This window comes from Propithecus coquereli, unplaced genomic scaffold, assembly GCF_000956105.1.
Source record: "Propithecus coquereli isolate 6110/MARCELLA unplaced genomic scaffold, Pcoq_1.0 Scaffold353, whole genome shotgun sequence".
NCBI lineage: Eukaryota > Metazoa > Chordata > Mammalia > Primates > Indriidae > Propithecus > Propithecus coquereli.
Window position 1 is genome coordinate 1,433,533 of NW_012149208.1, and position 17,527 is coordinate 1,451,059.

Here is a 17,527-nt window from a genome sequence, read left to right on the forward strand (position 1 = left end):
AATTTTGGAACAACATAAATTAGTGAATAATTATTAGCTTTATAAAATATGCTCTATTTTAAAGCTTTTAAAATAAGAATTGGTTTAGAGAATTTTTGCACTTGAATCTTTAGGAACCGCATAAATTGACCTATATTTATATAACATTCTTTGAAGGAACACTCACCAATCAGTCATTACAAAGGAATATGGAGAATATGTATATATCCCTTATAACTAAAACCCTTTTCTTACATGACTCCAGTTTTTCTTCTAACCCTCATGAATGGCACTAAATGTGTTATTACATGTCAAATAAATTCCTAAAACATTTGTTTAAAAAACCCCAACCCCTAATCCAACAGCATTAGGCATTGAAAAACTTTCATAGATTGTTGCTTCTGGACTGTGCCCTGGGTCTACAATAATTTCCTTGTCCCTGATGCTCGCTCACATTCCTGAACCATGTGTGTGGCTCTGAGGCAATGTGTGACACCATGACATTGGCTCGTTATGGTGATTGCTCAAGAGGAGGCAGGCTCACTAATCTTCCTTTTGTGGAGACTCTATTCCCATGATTGAACCCTAAAGTACAGAATAAACAAATAATAAAAATTAGGTGTGAGATCTCGTCACCCACTTACCAGGGTCTTATCAGGAGAGCTAGAGACGTGTCCTGTTTAACTGCAGAGCCTGTGGGCATGGCCGTGTTTCACGTCTCTCCACTGGCCTACGGTTTCCATTTGCTGCCTAAGACATGATCACCTGGGTTTTATGAAATTATTAATTTTAAGTGTTGGAGTGATTATGTTAAAGATGAGTTTTTGCCTTTTAGAGATACATCTTAAATATTATATTTACAGTTGAAATTGTGATGCCTGGGATTTGTTTCAAAACAGCACAGGATGGAGGAAGTTGGTAGAGGTGCAAATAAAATAATAATGACCATGAGTTGATGATTGTTGAAGCTGGGTAATGGGTACATGGAGGATCATTATACTCTTCAACTATATAAATTAGTGAATAATCATTAGCTTTACAAAAGGTCTGCCTTTGTATATGTTTGAAATTATATATAATTTTAAAATGATCACTCTTTAGGAAAAGGGCAGAATGAGCAATGTTAAGATTTGGGGTTAAAAAGGAGAAATACTGATGGGTTGTTTCTAGAAAAATGCGTAATTTCTCTTCTCAATGTACAGTGCATCATCAACCCTGTCCCAGCCTGCACTTTGTAGAGCTGTGATTGGTCATGTGTGCATTTGCCTGCGCCTTTTATCGGTGCTTTTAGAGCTTTTCACCTCTGATGTATCTCTTCCGTTCGATTAGTAATGTCATCATGGCAGGACTTTTTATTTAACTGGCCCCTCACTGTGTGGCACTGAGTACCATGATGTCTCAAGAAGGACAAAATAGGCCGGGCGCAGTGGCTCACACCTGTAATCCTAGCACTCTGGGAGGCCGAGGCGGGCGGATTGTTTGAGCTCAGGAGTTTGAGACCAGCCTGAGCAAGAGTGAGACCCCGTCTCTACTAAAAATACAAAGAAATTAATCGGACAACTAAAAATACATAGAAAAAATTAGCCGGGCATGGTGGTACATGCCTGTAGTCCCAGCTACTCGGGAGGCTGAGGCAGAAGGATCGCTTGAGCCCAGCAGTTTGAGGTTGCTGTGAGCTAGGCTGACGCCACGGCACTCTAACCAGGGCAACAGAGTGAGACTCTGCCTCAAAACAAACAAACAAACAAACAAACAAAAACATATTTAAAGATTAAAATAACCCTATGAGGGTGGTGCTATTATGACCCCCATGTTACAGATGCAGATACTGAGGTTTAGCAGGTTAAATAACTTGCATGAGGACACACAGATCATAAGAAATGGTACCTTCGATTGGGCTTCCAGGGGGCTCTTTAAAGGGTACCCAGTGGTAGAGCCTTGGTCTCCCAGACCCAGGATGCCTACACCAGAAGGAATGATCTGTCTCAGAACAGTGTTAGAAACTGAATCCACACAGAGAAAGAGGCCCCCTCAGGGTGCCTGAGCCAGAGCCTACACGAGGCAGCCAACCAGCAAACACAGGGAGGGCAGACATGAAGGGGCCAAGGCACCCAGGCCCTGAGGGTTTCTGATGAGCCCTTGTGGGAAAAGGAGACCCCAGTGATTGAGAATCAGCTGGAGAGCAGAGATGTTCTACTCATGGCTCTGACCAGCTCTGACTCCCGCCAGCCATTGCAGAACTGGCTTCTAGAGCCTTCGGTGGTGAGAAGGAGGGCACTCTAGGGATGGGACAGAGCCAGGAACTTAGCTGCGGTCTCTTCTCATCACTCATGCTTTAAATATAAGCTCTGATGTGATCAAGGTGCCAGAGATAAAATGCCTTTCTCAGGCTCAGCAGGCAGGATCTGGTATCCAATTTGGACAAGATAGTGGAACATAGACTCAGGGGGAAAAAATCCTTTGGCCTCGGCACTAGTACACGGGAGTTGAAGAATTTGACACATTAACATTGTAGAATAAACAAATGTAGGCATGGTTTCCTATGTTTTCTTCAAAACACCTAGAATAGATATGATTTAAGAGGGAATGATTTTAACAGTTAGTTCTTCTCTTCTCAGCTGAAGAATTCTGAATTATCCTTCAAGATGTAGGCAAGCTTCAGCTTCTGTGGAAACACTTCCCCACCTTCCCCAAGCAACAAGGCCGTCCCTCTTCTGTACATGTTTAATAAATGGTTTGTTTGCCCGTCAGACTGTCTGCTTCCCCTGCTGGAGCGTAAGCTCAGTGAACCGTGTATTACGCACCTTTGAGTTTTTCCTCCTTTCCTGCACCTCTCCCCATCACCTTTCCCTCACAGGCATCCCGACGCCTGCCACGTGGTAAGTGCTAATCAAATGTTGATTGTTGCAACAGAGAGCTATAGAGGTTCAGGTGTGGTCTTCTAGAATTCCCAGAGCTGGGAATCAAATCCTTCTTTGGATCTCTGATACTTGAGAGAATCTGATGAAAGCTAAGAACCTGTCCCAGAAAATAAGTACATGCAAAAGAAAATTCCCAGTTGTATAGCACTAAATACACACATGACACATACACACGTGTTAGATGAATGACAGATGAATTGAATCAATATCCAAGTTGTGAGATTGTTCAATAATATTCTGAGATGTTACCACTGAGAAACTGGGATCTCACTGTGTTATTTTGTATAACTGCATGCAAATATAAAATTATCTCAATGAAAATCTCAATAAAAAAGAAAATTACCCTACATTATCCTTTGGGAGTTTATGGAACCTCCCACCCTGAACCCACCCATGAATCCTATAATAAATTGAAAACGCCCCAATATAGTCCAATCCACACTGTTAGATAGAGAAACTGACGGGAAAGGACGTGTTCAAAGTCATTCAGATCTACGGTGGCAGAGGGGAGATGAACCCACCTCTCTTCCTTGCGCTACAACTGGTTGCTGGGAGGAAGAATGCGCTGTCCACATTGTGCTGTTTATTTGATTTAAAGGCAAGACAGATCGATATTTCAGGGCAACTTATATTCCCTGATGTGGGGAGAGAGGAGAGAGCACTGAGTCTAGGTAGGGCACTTTGTTTTTAGAATTGTTTGGTCTTTTTTCTTCTCATTGCTTCCTGGGCTGCATGTGCTCAGCCTGTGGATGGGGGATGATCTCATCTGAAACAAGGTCACTGCGAAAGGAGTGGCTCAGCGACCAGCAGCCTTTTTGATCCTGAGTCCCAAGAGAGGAGCGCAATAGTGCCTGTGGGTTATTCCTGGCAGGCTGGACACGTGGGGGCATGGGGGAGAAAGAAAGAAAGGAAAAAGGGGGTGCATCAGGAGAGGGGACAGCAAAGAGCCTGGTGTGGGGAGGAGGAGTGGGGGAGGGGCGAGTGTCCGGGGGGCAGTGGGTTGACGCGGGGGCCGGGCCGCAGGCTGCGCACCAGGCTGGAACTCCGTGGGTTCCGCGCTCCGTCCTCGGAGCTTGCTCGGCACGGGAACTGTCAGACGGTCCGAAGGACAAGGTCTTCCTTTCGTGACCGAGACTGTGATCTGAGGCTAAAGCCTCTCGAGCAGTTAAGAGTTGGTGCTTCTCGGGCGCTGCAGCCGGACTAAGTGTGAATCCCGGTTCCTCTGCTGCCTACCTGTTTTACCTTCCCCAAACAAGTTACTTATCCTTTTGTTCCGTCATCTGAGAAATGAGGACAATGATAGTATCTATCTCATAAACTGTGAGGAATAAATGACTTAATACATGTAGAGCACCTAGAAGAGTGCCTGACACGGAGGTCAGTCTGGAAGGAATCCAGCCGGCGTTAACGTAACGAGAACCGTCTGCGCGACGTCGATGGAACCGGCAGCCGAGGGGAGCGGACCGCAATGCGCATGCGTGCACGGCGACGCCTTCCCCGTGCTGGCCCGTGGGGCGCCGGGCGCTGTCCAGTGAGCAGGTGTCCTGTGTGGCCGTCGCACTCTAAATGACTGCGCGAGTAGGGTAACGGATCTGCATCAAATTTTGCGTTAAGCTTGAATAATCCTCCGCGGAAACTATTCGGATGACTCAGAAGGCTTCTGGGGACGAGGCGATGAGAGCAGCAGAAACAAAAGTGTGGCACAAACGCTTCGAAGACGGTTGCGCATCTGTTGAAAGGGATCCCCATTCTGGAAGGCCTGCACCAAGCAGAACACCTGAGAGTGCTGAGCGTGCACGGGTCAGGTTACGAGATGCTGAGAACTGTGTGAGGTCCCAAGATGCCTACGTCGAAGGGGACTGAGGCGTCATTGTCCTGTATCCGTTGATTCTGGTATCTTGTCTCTTCTCCAATAAACAGCTCTATTTTTCATATTACAAGTGCTTAATAAATGTTGGCCCTTATTGTTACTGCTTGACAGAGGCTCATTTGCTCTTGCCTGTTCCTCCAAAGATGGAGACACTGATTAGCGTCCTCCAAGAACCAACCATCAGCTTGTAGGCACTAAATCACTCATCAGTTTTCTGTTTTCTGCGCCCACTATCTGTTCCTTCTTTTGTTGGTTCTGATTTAAAAATCGGAACTTAAAGATGAGTACATAAGTACTTGGTAATTGAGGGGTCTTGCCGCTACTCCCTCTGTTGACTTAGAGAACAAACACTCCTATGGGGGAGTTTCTTTCCATCAGACAGGAAAGTAATATGGACCAACACACACACACACACACACACACACACACACACACATATAAGTCTTGCTCTGTCACCCAGGCTGGAATGCAGTGGCATGATCATAGCTCACAGCAACCTCAAACTCCTGGGCTCAATCAATCCTCCTACCTCAGCCTCCTGAGTATGGATCTATATTTCTAGCTTTGCAAATGAATTTCACAGCACTGTTTATTTTCTTTTTTTGCTTCAGTACCTTTCTGTGTGAACATAACACTGTTTAGACACCTCTATGCTTGCAAATGCACCTGCTTTGCTCAATCTAAGTGTTAAATTTTGTCAGGAACCAAGCTAGAGTACTGGTGAACTGCTTAATCTGGAAAATAAAGAACAAAATGTAAACAGCTTTCCCCTCTGGCTTCCTGCAAAGTGTTCCCTTCCTCCACAGTGTTTCTATAAGTCTTCAGGGAACATTTCACATGGGCTCACCAATAAGTCCTCCATTCACACCCCTGTACTCTGACAGATCCTAGCAGCTCTGCGTTGTTCCACCAGCCTCTGGGAGTCTCCTGCTAATCCACTGGGCACCCTCAATCAAGAGGGACCTAGAGTCAGCAGAGAAGACTTCTCAGAGGGCGTGGAGCCTGAACTGATCATGAATGACAGGTAGGTTCATGCAGATACAAGGGGGCCACCCAGGGAGCAGCTGAAAGTGGCATGGAATGGATGAGTATGGCATTGGAGTGGGGGCTAGGGGGTCAGCTGAGCTGAGGAGAAGCGCTTGTAGTGAGAGGGAAGGCACGAGAACAGGCCGTATTGAAATGTTTTGTGAGAAGGCCATGGGAGAGCTGAGACGTCTTTCCATAAGAAAGTCAGGGCTCTTGAGTAATATTCCAGGGTATAGTGGAATATTTAGCACAACTGTTGGCTACATGTTCTTCGGGGCTGTGATTTTGCCAGGAGATGCATTATCATGTTTATTCAGATATCCTGGGCATTTTATTTCATAATTATAAAAGCAGTATGTATTCATTACAGAAGAATCAAGAAAGCAAAAAGAAGATAAAAAAACAATCACACGTTCACCAGAAGCAACCACTATTAACACCTTACCGAGTAGCTTTCTAAAAAGTCTCTTATAAACACATATTTATAATATGTTTAATAAAGTTGGGGATATAACATACTGTTTTATAAGGTACTTTTTGTATTTAATGTATTATGGATAATAGTCTCTGTCAATAAACATTGTTCTATGATAGGATTTATAATAGCTACAGAGTTGGTGACAGTATTCTTAAGGTTTACCCAGCCTTCTGGAGTGATGAACTTTGCCTTCCATGTCAGAGATTGTTTTCCTGTAACTGAGAATACTGTCTGGACATTATGGGCATCATCAGGGGACATGGTCATTTGTCTTTTTTTAGTCAAACTGCAGTAGCTGGGGAAAGGGCTGTATTATATCTGCAGCAAAGTTCCTGGCCATACAATTTTGGCTATATCTATGAAATTCTAATTTCAGGTGAGAGGGCTGTATAAACTTAATTTTTCTGAAGACTGCAAAGGAGAGGAATAGAGATAAATACAGTGAGTATGCTGAGTGCACACACCTGTAGTTGGGCAGGCCCAGTTGCCCAGAGCATGGCAGGTTTTCATGAGCAGAGCCACTAAGACGTTGACTGCTCAGGACCTCATTGTGGGACTTCTGGGGCACAGAAAGCCTCGGTACAAAGAGCATGTTATCCTTTTCAACTATGGCACTCTTTCCAGAGAAAGATTCTGAGCTGACAGGAGCATGAGACTGGTTAACTGTATTAATTCTTGGATTTATTCCTAAGTGACTTTCTCTCTATAGAAGTCTTCTGAATGTCTGCTTGATGGCAAGGGAAGAGAGGGGATGTTCTTTTTGTTCCATCTCTACCTGTCCTTGAATTTCTTCCCCCATCTCTACTTCATCCAATGGATTTGTCTCTACATGATGTTTTTGATACCCCTATGTTCTGTTTCCAAACACCACTCTGTACTTCACTGCAGACATTGAAGGACTCCAACTGGCATTAGAGAGTTTTTTGTTTTTGTTTTTGTTTTTTGAGACAGGGTCTTGCTCCATTCCCCAGGCTAGAGTGCAGTGGTATCCTCTTAGCTCACTGAAACCTTGAACTCCTGGGTTCAAGCAATCCTACTGCCTCAGGCTCTTGAGTAGCTGGGAATACAGGTGCACGCCACCACACCCAGCTAAGTTTTGTAATTTTTGTAGAGACGGGGTCTCACTCTGTTGCCCAGGCTGATATCAAACTCCTGGTCTCATGTGATTTTCCCTCCTCTGCCTCCCAAAGTGCTGGGATTACAGGCGTGAGCCACCTGCCTGACCAATAGAAGGTATTTAAAATCAGAGCCCACTTAGGAATTATAAAAAAGTAATATCTAACACTTATTAGACATGCTATTTTGGTATTATATATTTATAATTTCATTTAATTCTCAGAAGAACCTTGCTATTTGGCTATTATGATTATTCCCACGTTATAGATGAGAAAACTGACACTCTAAAAAGTTAGGTGAACTTGCCAAACTTCACATAGGTAGGCAGTTACAGAACTAGAATTCAAACCCAAGTCATTTAACTCCAGAGCTGTTTCTTACCCTGTTCTACTTTCTGTCTCAGTAAGTCAGGGGACTGAAAGGAACAACAACAACAAAATAAACCTAAGACCAAGAGAACTGTTGACAAGTAAGATACATCTCATTCCTTCTCTATGTTTAATGTCAATTTTTATATCTTGGTTATGAGTGCCTATTATAAAGCTATTTGCTCAAGGTTATCCTCCTACCCCACCCCCATCATCAGATGATTTTTATTTATAGCTATGTATAAACACCATGGGCAACTTTCAGACTTGCTGTGTACTGACTTTGCCATCTGAGCAAAGATTCTTTCTCAAAGCATATTTGCTTTATTCACGCTCTGGTTTTCGCCAAGAAATTAAAAGGACGATTTTTGTGGGGGTTCACTTTCAACTTTTTGCTCCAAATATTCCTTGGCTCTAGAATTGAGTCGGTCAGGTCAAATTAGTCAAGAACAGATTAATCGAAGTGAATTTTCAGATCCATTAATTATTTTGAATTCTATAGAGTAAGCAAACATTCAGGATTTCTTCTGAAGGACAAGATATTCTGATTTAGTTCTGTATTGTTTATAATCATATATGCTTTACTTCACTGTCTGAATGCTAGTAAGAGCTTCCTAGAATTCATTCCTTAACAAGTCATGGCATCTAATTATTTGGCAGGATGTTTTAAGTACATATAATTATATATTCCCTGCATTTTGTGATGGTGGTGAGCCAAGTAATCTGCATCCAGAGAATAAATAACACCCACATTGATGCTACCCACAAGGAGCTCACATTACTTTGGAAAAACTCATTATAATCTTAGCACGTAATGGGTGTTGGATATCTTTTTAATCTACCAAACTAACATCACCACCACCTTTCCAGGTAAGAGAACCCAGGCAAAGAGAAATTATATTGGTTCGGTTCCATATTTCAGTCCTCGGAAGGTCCGCTGTGTGACCACGGCTGCAGCCTTGCACGTGGGGTGTGCAGTTTTAAATCCTGACCACTACCTTGGGCAAGTCCTGTCTCCTTTCTCAGTGCCTGTCTGCTTCTCGCCCTATCAGATAGGACCAGTTCTGACACAGGTTCAGGGCAATGGTGAAGAGTGAGGTAAGACAGAACACTGGGTGATGGTTTTCCTCATTCATTCCACCATGGTCTTAATTCTTACTCCTCTATTATTTGGGAATATTAACTGCAAAACAGGGTCAGAATTTGGGCTAACAGGACTTTTTTTCCCAGTCTGGTAAATGAAGTATGTGATAAGCCTTCTTCTGGAGGAGTAGATCTGATGTACTTTCTTCTGGGCACACTAGTGGGAGGTACAAAGAGAAAGCAGAATTGAAATTTCCAGCCTGGCGAGGCCAAGCCAGTCGGCCTTGCCAAGCAGGTTGTCTTGATGAAGGAGGATTTTCACTCCCACCACTGGCTGATGGGGCCTCCAGGTTCTTCTTCAGTCTGTTGCTGGTCGGGTAATACCCTCAGAGACACAAAGTGAGCCCGTCCTCCAGTGCATCGCTGAGCAGGGTTGACTGCGAGGGAGAGTGGGGAGCCTGGAAGACAGGCGGCCAGGTTCAGCTCTTGCCTTGCCTTTTATTTAGGGTTCAATGTCCTTTGAAAAGCTTCTATCAATCTCAGATGTTGGGGCCATCATTATCTCTTTTCTGCCTATCCATCCCAAACCAAACTCGTTTTGAGCCAGTGCTGTGGGCTCAAAATGCAAACTCCAGGGCAGTGCCCCTTGTCTGTTTGGACGACCCCTCTATCCCCCAGGCATGGGTTTTGGCACATAGTTTGTGCTCTACAGAGCCAAATATTTCTGTAAACGCAGGGACAATGGAATGCGAAAACGTTTGTAAACCCCAAAGAGATTCATAACCAGACCGAGGTCCGATCCTAGAGTATCACAGCTTTCTTTAAAGCGTACGTAGATCGCGGCCGCATCTACCACCACCGGGACGCGGTCAGGACAGGTGCATCCATTTCCTACAGGCTTCCTCTCTAGAAAGTAGGCCAGGGCGGGCAGGGGTCGAGGGTCTCTCCCTCCCAGGGAGAAGTGGGCTCGGAGGAAGGCGACGACCCGCAGGGCGCGGAGGAGCGAGGCGCGGCCGGAGGCCCAAAGAAAAGCCTAAGCTTCGCCCCCGCCCCCGCCGAGACACCTAGGCCCAGGTCCAGGTGTGTGCGGGGGAGTCAGGCGCACCGCGCGGCACTCCCCCAGTGGGCACACCCTCCTCCGCCTACGAGTGACCTAACTACAAGGTGCGGGCGGCGCCCAGAGGTGGGAGTGGTCACTCTAACCGGGCTGTCGCTCGATGCCCACTCCTGCCCCCAGAGACGCGGGAACCCCACACGATTCCAGCGTTGTTGCACCACAGAGAGCCCCAGCGTCGCAATTCTCGTTTCTGCAACCCGGCTGCCCGTCCCGGGTGAAGAACTAGGCGTATCAGCAGCGGTGCGCTCCCGCGGGGACAGCCGCGGACAGCCGGGAGCCCCGCTCTGCCCCGGCCCGCGCCTGCGCCGGGCCTCGCGGGGCGTGGTGCTCGGCGGTCAGCCCCGTTCGCCGCGGCGAGCACAGCGCTCGCGAGGACCGCGTCCTTCCCCCTCCCGTGGACCCCCGTCCTTTCCGGAGACCACGCCCTAAAAGCGAAGGCGCCTCAGTTGCCCGCCGGGCACGCTGCGCCTGCGCCTTGGCCCCTGGTTTGCGCCCGACTCCGGTCGCGCCGCCGGCCGGGTCTGCCCTGCGGCTGCGCAGCTCGCGCCCCGGCCCGCCTCCCCGCAGCGCCCGCCTCCTGACGCCGGGCGTGACGTCACCACGCCGGGCGGCCGCCATTACAGAGAGCCGCGCTCCGGAGCTAGGGCGAGCGGAGGAGGCGCAGCGGCCGGCGGCCGAGCACTGCGTACGGAGCCAGCGGGCCGGCGCCGAGCAACCGCCAGTGGCCACAGAAGTCCCTCGGGAGCCGGCGGCGGCGTGTGCGTGTGGCCCGTGTGCGGGCGGCGGCGCGGGAGGAGTGAGGAGCGGCAGCCGGTTCGGGCGGGCGGCATCATGGACGAGAAGGTGTTCACCAAGGAGCTGGACCAGTGGATCGAGCAGCTGAACGAGTGCAAGCAGCTGTCCGAGTCCCAGGTCAAGAGCCTCTGCGAGAAGGTGAGCCGCAGTCTGGCTGCGGCAGCCGCCGCGGGGCCGAGCCCGCCGGGAAGGAGGCGGCCGTGGGGAGGGTGCAACATGGCGGAGACCGCCGGCCGGGGCCCCCTAGCCTCCCAGCCCGGCGCCCGGCCCGGCCGGCGGCCGCTTCCGAGCGACCCGGCGCCCCCTGCCTCCCGCGCGGGGATTGGTTGTCGCCGCCACCGCCGCCTAAAATGGCGCCGTTACCCCGACTCCGGGGCTTTTGAGTCTCCCGGCCCTGGCGCCGGGCGCGGTGGCAGGGGCCGCGGGGACCCTGCGGAGCAGGGTCGGGGACGGTTTTGAGATCCAGGCGAGGGGGCTTGGGTTCTGTGGCTTGGGAGTGGGGCCCGGGCCGCCCCAGTGGGGTGACAGGCTTTTCACTTGTGCTCAGGCCTTATCCTTATGTCCGGCGCTGCCCGGAGGGTCCCCGCGAAGGCAGGCTCGTATGCCGGCTACCAGACCCTGTCTGAAGGTCGCAGCGCTATGCCGTCCTGTACAGTTTCATTACACTCACCAAGCCATCTTCTGCAGAGACCTATTTAAAGGGTATCTTCAGGAATTTTAAAATTAATCTCTAACCTAATTTCTACGAAGGTCATGATGGTAGTTATAAGGGAGGAGTATAACTTAGTTTCATAGATGGAAGAAATGGAGAATATGGTGAGTCATACTACATGAGGAGCTTTTGGATTGGAAATCAAGTGTTAGTTTAATCTATGATTTACATGGTGACTCAAATTGGGTACTGTGGAACCTTTCTGTAAGCTTAACACACTTGGCCTGTTGCCATTGTTTTTTAAAATGAGCATCATAGACTAGAAGAGCAGCACATTTTGTATCCTCTGTGTTGAAAAAGTTGCTTGATTGTATTTTATGGCTGCAAGTAGTAGTAGTAGTAATAACTGGCGACTGAGCTCTTAGCATAGCCCAGACATTGTGCTTAGGGTTTATCTCACAGATGTTGAAAATGGAATGTTGTAGTCCACTTAATAACGCTAACCTTTGAATTTTTTATTAACCGAATCCGGTTTGGTCCCCCCCCAAAACAGGTGAATCTCTTTAGCTATTAGCTGTGCATTGTATTTTAAAAGTCTTATAACTTCGTTTTCTGAAGTATGCAAAATGTTGATCGCCACTGTAAAAATTTTAACTTCCCTTTTCAAAGTTAACTTTGCAGGGTGTCATTTTAGTACAGAATAGTGGAATATCATATTAGCATTTCATAGTAGTAAAAACAGTTATTTGTTTGTAGTGCGATGTGAAAATTAGGCTCAGGAGTTTGATGTATATGTTCTTAAGACAGACTTTTTCAGAAACCATGCTGTGAACAGTTGGAATTTAAGTAAGTCCAATTTAGATTTATTTATCCCGAGCATGAACAGAACTCCACTGTGGGTTGATGAGGTGGTGTATCATCTGTTGCAGCTGAATTTTAATGGTAGCAATGTATTGCATCTCCTGTTTCTTGACCCTGTAAGACTTTGAGTGAATAATTGGCTAGTTGACTAGTCATTTATGAAGAAAACATTGAAAGGGAAGTGATGGTGTGATTGGAAGACCACTCAACTTTGAGTTAGACCTGGACACTAATCATCTTTCTGCTCCTATGTGAGTAATTGTGACAGACTTTGGAGCAACCATTTCACTTGGTCCTTGTTTTCCTGTCTGTAAAATAAAGAGTGAAAACATTGAGATTACTTTTAATCTTCTGAGATTATACAATCAATTCTATTTTAAATTAGTACTTTGTGTTTAAATATTGAACACCTATTGAATATCCAAGATTTCATACTCCTATGAGGGGAATGAAAAGCAGTGAAGAATAAGTATGCGTATTCTGAAGAAGCTTTGAATCTGGTAGGAAAAACAAGCGTGGTATGGAAATGAGTGGGAGATGAGCTCGAGGTAGAGTTTATGTTGGAGATTGTAGAGGGTAATACTGGGTGTGAAGGTGTGACTGAAGCTTAGTGGATCCAGTGTTGATTGTTTTCCCCATCTTTGGAAAGCTAACGTGTAGTGACATAAATCAACTTACTAGATTTCCGCTGCTCATTCAGCATGCACAGATTTTACTTCTTAGAGCCAAAAAGACACGAATAATATTAGAAGCTAGGTATCTCAAAAGTTTCCATGGAATGGATCCTCTTTGGTGGATATCATCATCCAGTCTTCATACTGTTTTTAACTTGTAAATATTTCAACTCTGGAACTATATTAAACTTCCAAACTAAATTAATTTGAAGTCAGGAATGTGGGATGCATGACTTGATATCTTTTGTACAAGTCTTTCTAGTAAAACGAAAGTTCTCTTTTCATTGTTAATATTTGTGGCCAGTGGCATCTCTAGGTGGAAGCTACATACGCTCTTTGGTGTGATTGCCTTCTAAACAGTAATTTTGAAAATATTAAGGGTTAAATTTTTTCGTTAGTATATAATAATACTTAAAAAAAAACTTGTTAGAGATAACTGTGTGGTAATAATTTGTAATTTCTTTAATTACAAGAAGGAATAATGTAAAAGCCTTCCGTCTACCCACCTGAAGATGCCTGATCTGAAATAGTTAAAGTTAGGTAGTAAAGATAGATGTATACCATATGGGATTACTGTGATTAAAAAATCGCGAGACTGTTATTAATGATATCTCACTAACAATTAGTAGTGGGTGTCAAAAATGGGGAGAATCCAAGTGTGCATTTATAGACAAGGGTGAACATGGTTTTTACGTTGTAAGATGTGATTGGGATTTATATCAAAGCTAATGTTACGTGTGCAGTATACTTTGTCATTTTGGGGATCATAATTGATAGTTTAAAAATTGGGCGTGTAGTTTTGTCTTAGGCATTGTTCTATAAGTCAGTGGCGTTACTACATCTGTATAACTGGCCTGGTATGTTTCCATCTGCAGACTGAGAAGAGTAAATAGTATCAACTTGTTTTTGCATTAGCTCCAGTAAACAGTCTTCTTACGTGATTTCACCTTTGGTTTAGCTTAGGTATGATTTTTGGCTTTGTGCTTTCAGGTCTTACCAAACGTGTGGAGAATGTTGTTTGATAGCCAGATTCCACTCCCCCCCCCAAAGAGTCCTTTACCTAGGTATGCTTTTTTCCATTGCTCTGCAAGCACTATAAATAAAAAGCAGTCATTAAGGCTTCACTTAGTGGTTTTCTTTTTTTTTTTTTTTTGAACCAGTCTCACTGTCACTCGGGTTAGAGTGCAATGGCATCATCAAAGCTCACTTCAGCCTCAAACTTCTTGGCTCAAGCGATCCTCCTGCCTCAGCCTCCTAAGTAGCTGGGACTAGAGCTGTGTGCCACCATGCCTGGCTAATTTTTCTGTTTTTAGTAGAGACTGAGTCTCACTGTTACTCAGGCTGGTCTCGAGCTCCTGAGCTCAAGCGATCCTCCCGCCTCAGCCTCCCAGACAGTGCTAGGATTGCAGGCTTGAGCCACTGGGACTGGCCCAAGGCTTCACTTAGTTTTAATATTTGTTACATGAATATGGGAAAAGCAAACAGCTTCCTACTAATTAGATGAGCTGAAAAATATTTGGCCAAGATTACATTCATATATGAAGTGGGTAATGCATTTGTTTGAGTGTGTATGTGTGTTTAATTTAAAAGGCGGTTTGGCTCATTTCCACAGAAGTGATTTGAATATTGAGAGCAAACAGGTGGAGGAAGCATGTTACAGAACATTATTCTCACCATACTTTCACACACATAATTCTCTTAACAAGTTTATGAGGTAGTGTTTGTTCCTGGTTATAGATACAAACCAAAGGCACAGAAAGGCAAAGTGACTTCGCTGTGGGGGCTGACGTTGAGATTCCCTAGACTTACGGATTCTGAGCCTGATGTTCCACTGTCGCTTCACAAATCAGTTAATAACCAGCGATGGAGGTGAGGGGCCGGACTGAATTGTGGAATCAACAATTTTGTAAAAGGAAGCGCTATTTTTATTCTCATTGCTTGGAAGCTTTGTATTCATGTCACATACTACTGTCCTACTTTGTCCTGGAAACCATAATTATTCTTCAGTTTTGGATGTGGCTAACTATATTTGCTCCTTAAGTAAGATTGGTGAGATGAAAATCCCTGATCATTTTCCATGTATTCTCAGGTAGTATAAATCATGATCCAGAGAGTGAGCTTGAAAATATTCTAAGCTGACTTTTATATTGTTCATCGCAGCTTATAAAACGCCATTCTTTTCATCCTCATAGCTTCCACAGTCCAGCACGCGTGCTTGTGTGTGTTTCACGATCTCCCAGGCTTGAAGCAGTAATGCAGTTTTGTGTTGATTTAATGAGGAAATACGGAAAAGGTGAACAGTTGTATTCAGATATACAGGTTCCTCCCTGTTTTCTCTCCGTTGGGGCCAGAATTCTTTGTCTTCAAAAAAGTGGCAGTAGGGCTAAGGTGAAACTCGCGTTGTAGGAAGGATGATGGATCCTGGAGGAGAATATGGGATAACATTTGTATTATGAGTCTCGTGTTTCCCTGTTTGATGACAGCAGATATTTTCTGTATCTCAATGCAAGTTAAGTTTGTCAGAGTTACCTGTGAGGTATCCTTTGTTTAGTTTGGAGGAAATAAGCCAGGAAAACCCAGAGCCTTTGAGTTTGGCTTGAGGTGGTGGGGTCTTTTTTGAGGGTACCGAGGAAAGACAGGCAAAGTTGTGTGTGACAGGGAAACACTATTTACTCTTCTTTCTACTTTGACCCATTTCTCTTATTTCTACTTTTTTTAAAAAAATTTACTCGTTTTTTGTTACCATCCTTGTCTGAAAAAGCCCTCAACCTGCACTCTCATATGCAAGCAAGATCTTAATTGGACTAGAACTATAAAGGGGAAAGATTTTTGTTTATTTTTTTGTTGTTTTAAATGGCTTTCTGTTTCTGGAGCAAAAGTAGTAGAATAGGCTGAAGAAGAGAGAGGTCTCTAGCTGACAATAAATGGCTGGGAGATGGAGTCTGAAAGAACAGTAAAGAACGATCTGGGATTGACTTTAATTTCTTCACAATGCAGTGTTATTGCCTGTTTATGTGTTGTTCTGTTGTGGAGTGTGGTTTGGAGTGGATGAGCAGGGCAGGGGCGGCTGTGTGTGTGAATGAATCTGGGTGTCTCTGAACTGTACGTGATCAGCCGGCCAGTCGCGCTCGCACTGCCTGGCTCCACCTCAGTCATTTGGTTGCTAGTGCAGATGAGAACGTTTACCCTCCTGGTGTTGGGGCCGAAAGAAGGTTGCAAACCTTTGCTCTATACTGTGCCTGAGAGACAAACAGTAGAATTTGTTTACCTGGCTAAAGGCATGCAGAGTTTAAGTTCACAAAGCTTATAGAGTGTTGGTGATACTGTTAACTGAGCGACCGTGTACATTTGTTTTTGGAATGCATTCAACCAGTATTTACTAAGCTCCCATTATATGCCTTATTTTCACTATTTAGCTTTGTCTAAATAGCATTGTCTTATTTTAGTGTATAAGGATTTGTTAGTTTGGTTTTGCTCTAATTAATAGCACACTTGCAGATTTTTCAGCAGGTTGACCTTGTAGTTAACTCTAGATAAGAAATGTTTTAGAATGTGGTGATCAAGTAACTTTTATTTTTCTGCCACCCATCATCTGTAAAGGAGCCGTAATGCCTGCTGTCTATTTATTTTGGGTGGCTTTAACTTAATAAAAGAGACAAGTGCTTTAGGATAGAATGGAATTTTAGTGATGGAAAGAATCTTCCAGACCATCTATTATAGGTTAAGTCACCTTTTATAGATGAGGGAGGAAATGGAGACCCAGAGTGGTTGAATCTTGTTCTTGATGGATTGTTGTGAGAATTTTTAAAACAACTGCATATATAGCAACATTTCTCAGTTGTTAGTAGATTAACCTTTTTCCCACGCAGGAACAATGGAGAATGTTTAATTCATGCACATATGTAGGTTAGTTGTTAAAGATTGAGGTCAGTCTTGTGTGTGAGACATACGACTTTTTTTTCCTTTTCTTTTTTCGTTTATTACTTTGCTAGCAAAGAGACATATGACTTTAAAGAAAATGCTTGTTCCTTTTGGTCAGAGGTCAAGGTGATTATATGACATAAACAGATGAAAAACCAACAGATTTCATATATTTTTTTTAGAGTTATCACTCACTGCCAACATTTTTCTTTCAGTTAGGTCCAAAGCCTTAAAGACACATAAACACTAGCCCCTAGAACATTACAGGGAGGGTTATAATACTTTTAAAGTATAACCATACATATTTTGATCTAAGAAAATTGAAATATTCTGTAGAATATTAGAGACATCTGTTCAGTGTATTAATGAAAGACAAGTACAGTCGTGCTACATAATGACATTTTGGTCAACAGTGGACTGCATATATGACGGTGGTCCCATAAGATTATAAAATTTACTTGAACTAGAGTAACTATTAGAATTAATAATTAGCAGCTTTTTGATAGTAAAAATGACTTTCAAAAAATGAAGATTCCTTTGTCAAATAGTACTATTAGTAATACTAAGATTGTAAAGAATAATTTGTGTCTGGTTTTGAGTTTGATCCCACATAGAAGACACATGAAGGCCAGCATTGGCTTCTTCCTTAAAGAGATTGCTGGTTAG

The 17,527-nt window shown here is 44.5% G+C and overlaps 1 protein-coding gene across 1 annotated transcript in view; it reads left to right on the forward strand.

Moving 5' to 3' along the window:
• The first annotated feature begins 10,450 nt into the window (after positions 1-10,450).
• PPP2CA (protein phosphatase 2, catalytic subunit, alpha isozyme) overlaps positions 10,451-17,527 on the forward strand; it is a 28,770-nt gene continuing 21,693 nt past the window's right edge. The window contains exon 1 of the mRNA XM_012651310.1: positions 10,451-10,891. Coding sequence (XP_012506764.1) covers positions 10,790-10,891 — 102 coding nt within the window. The 5' untranslated portion in view covers positions 10,451-10,789. The remainder of the gene's footprint in view (positions 10,892-17,527) is intronic.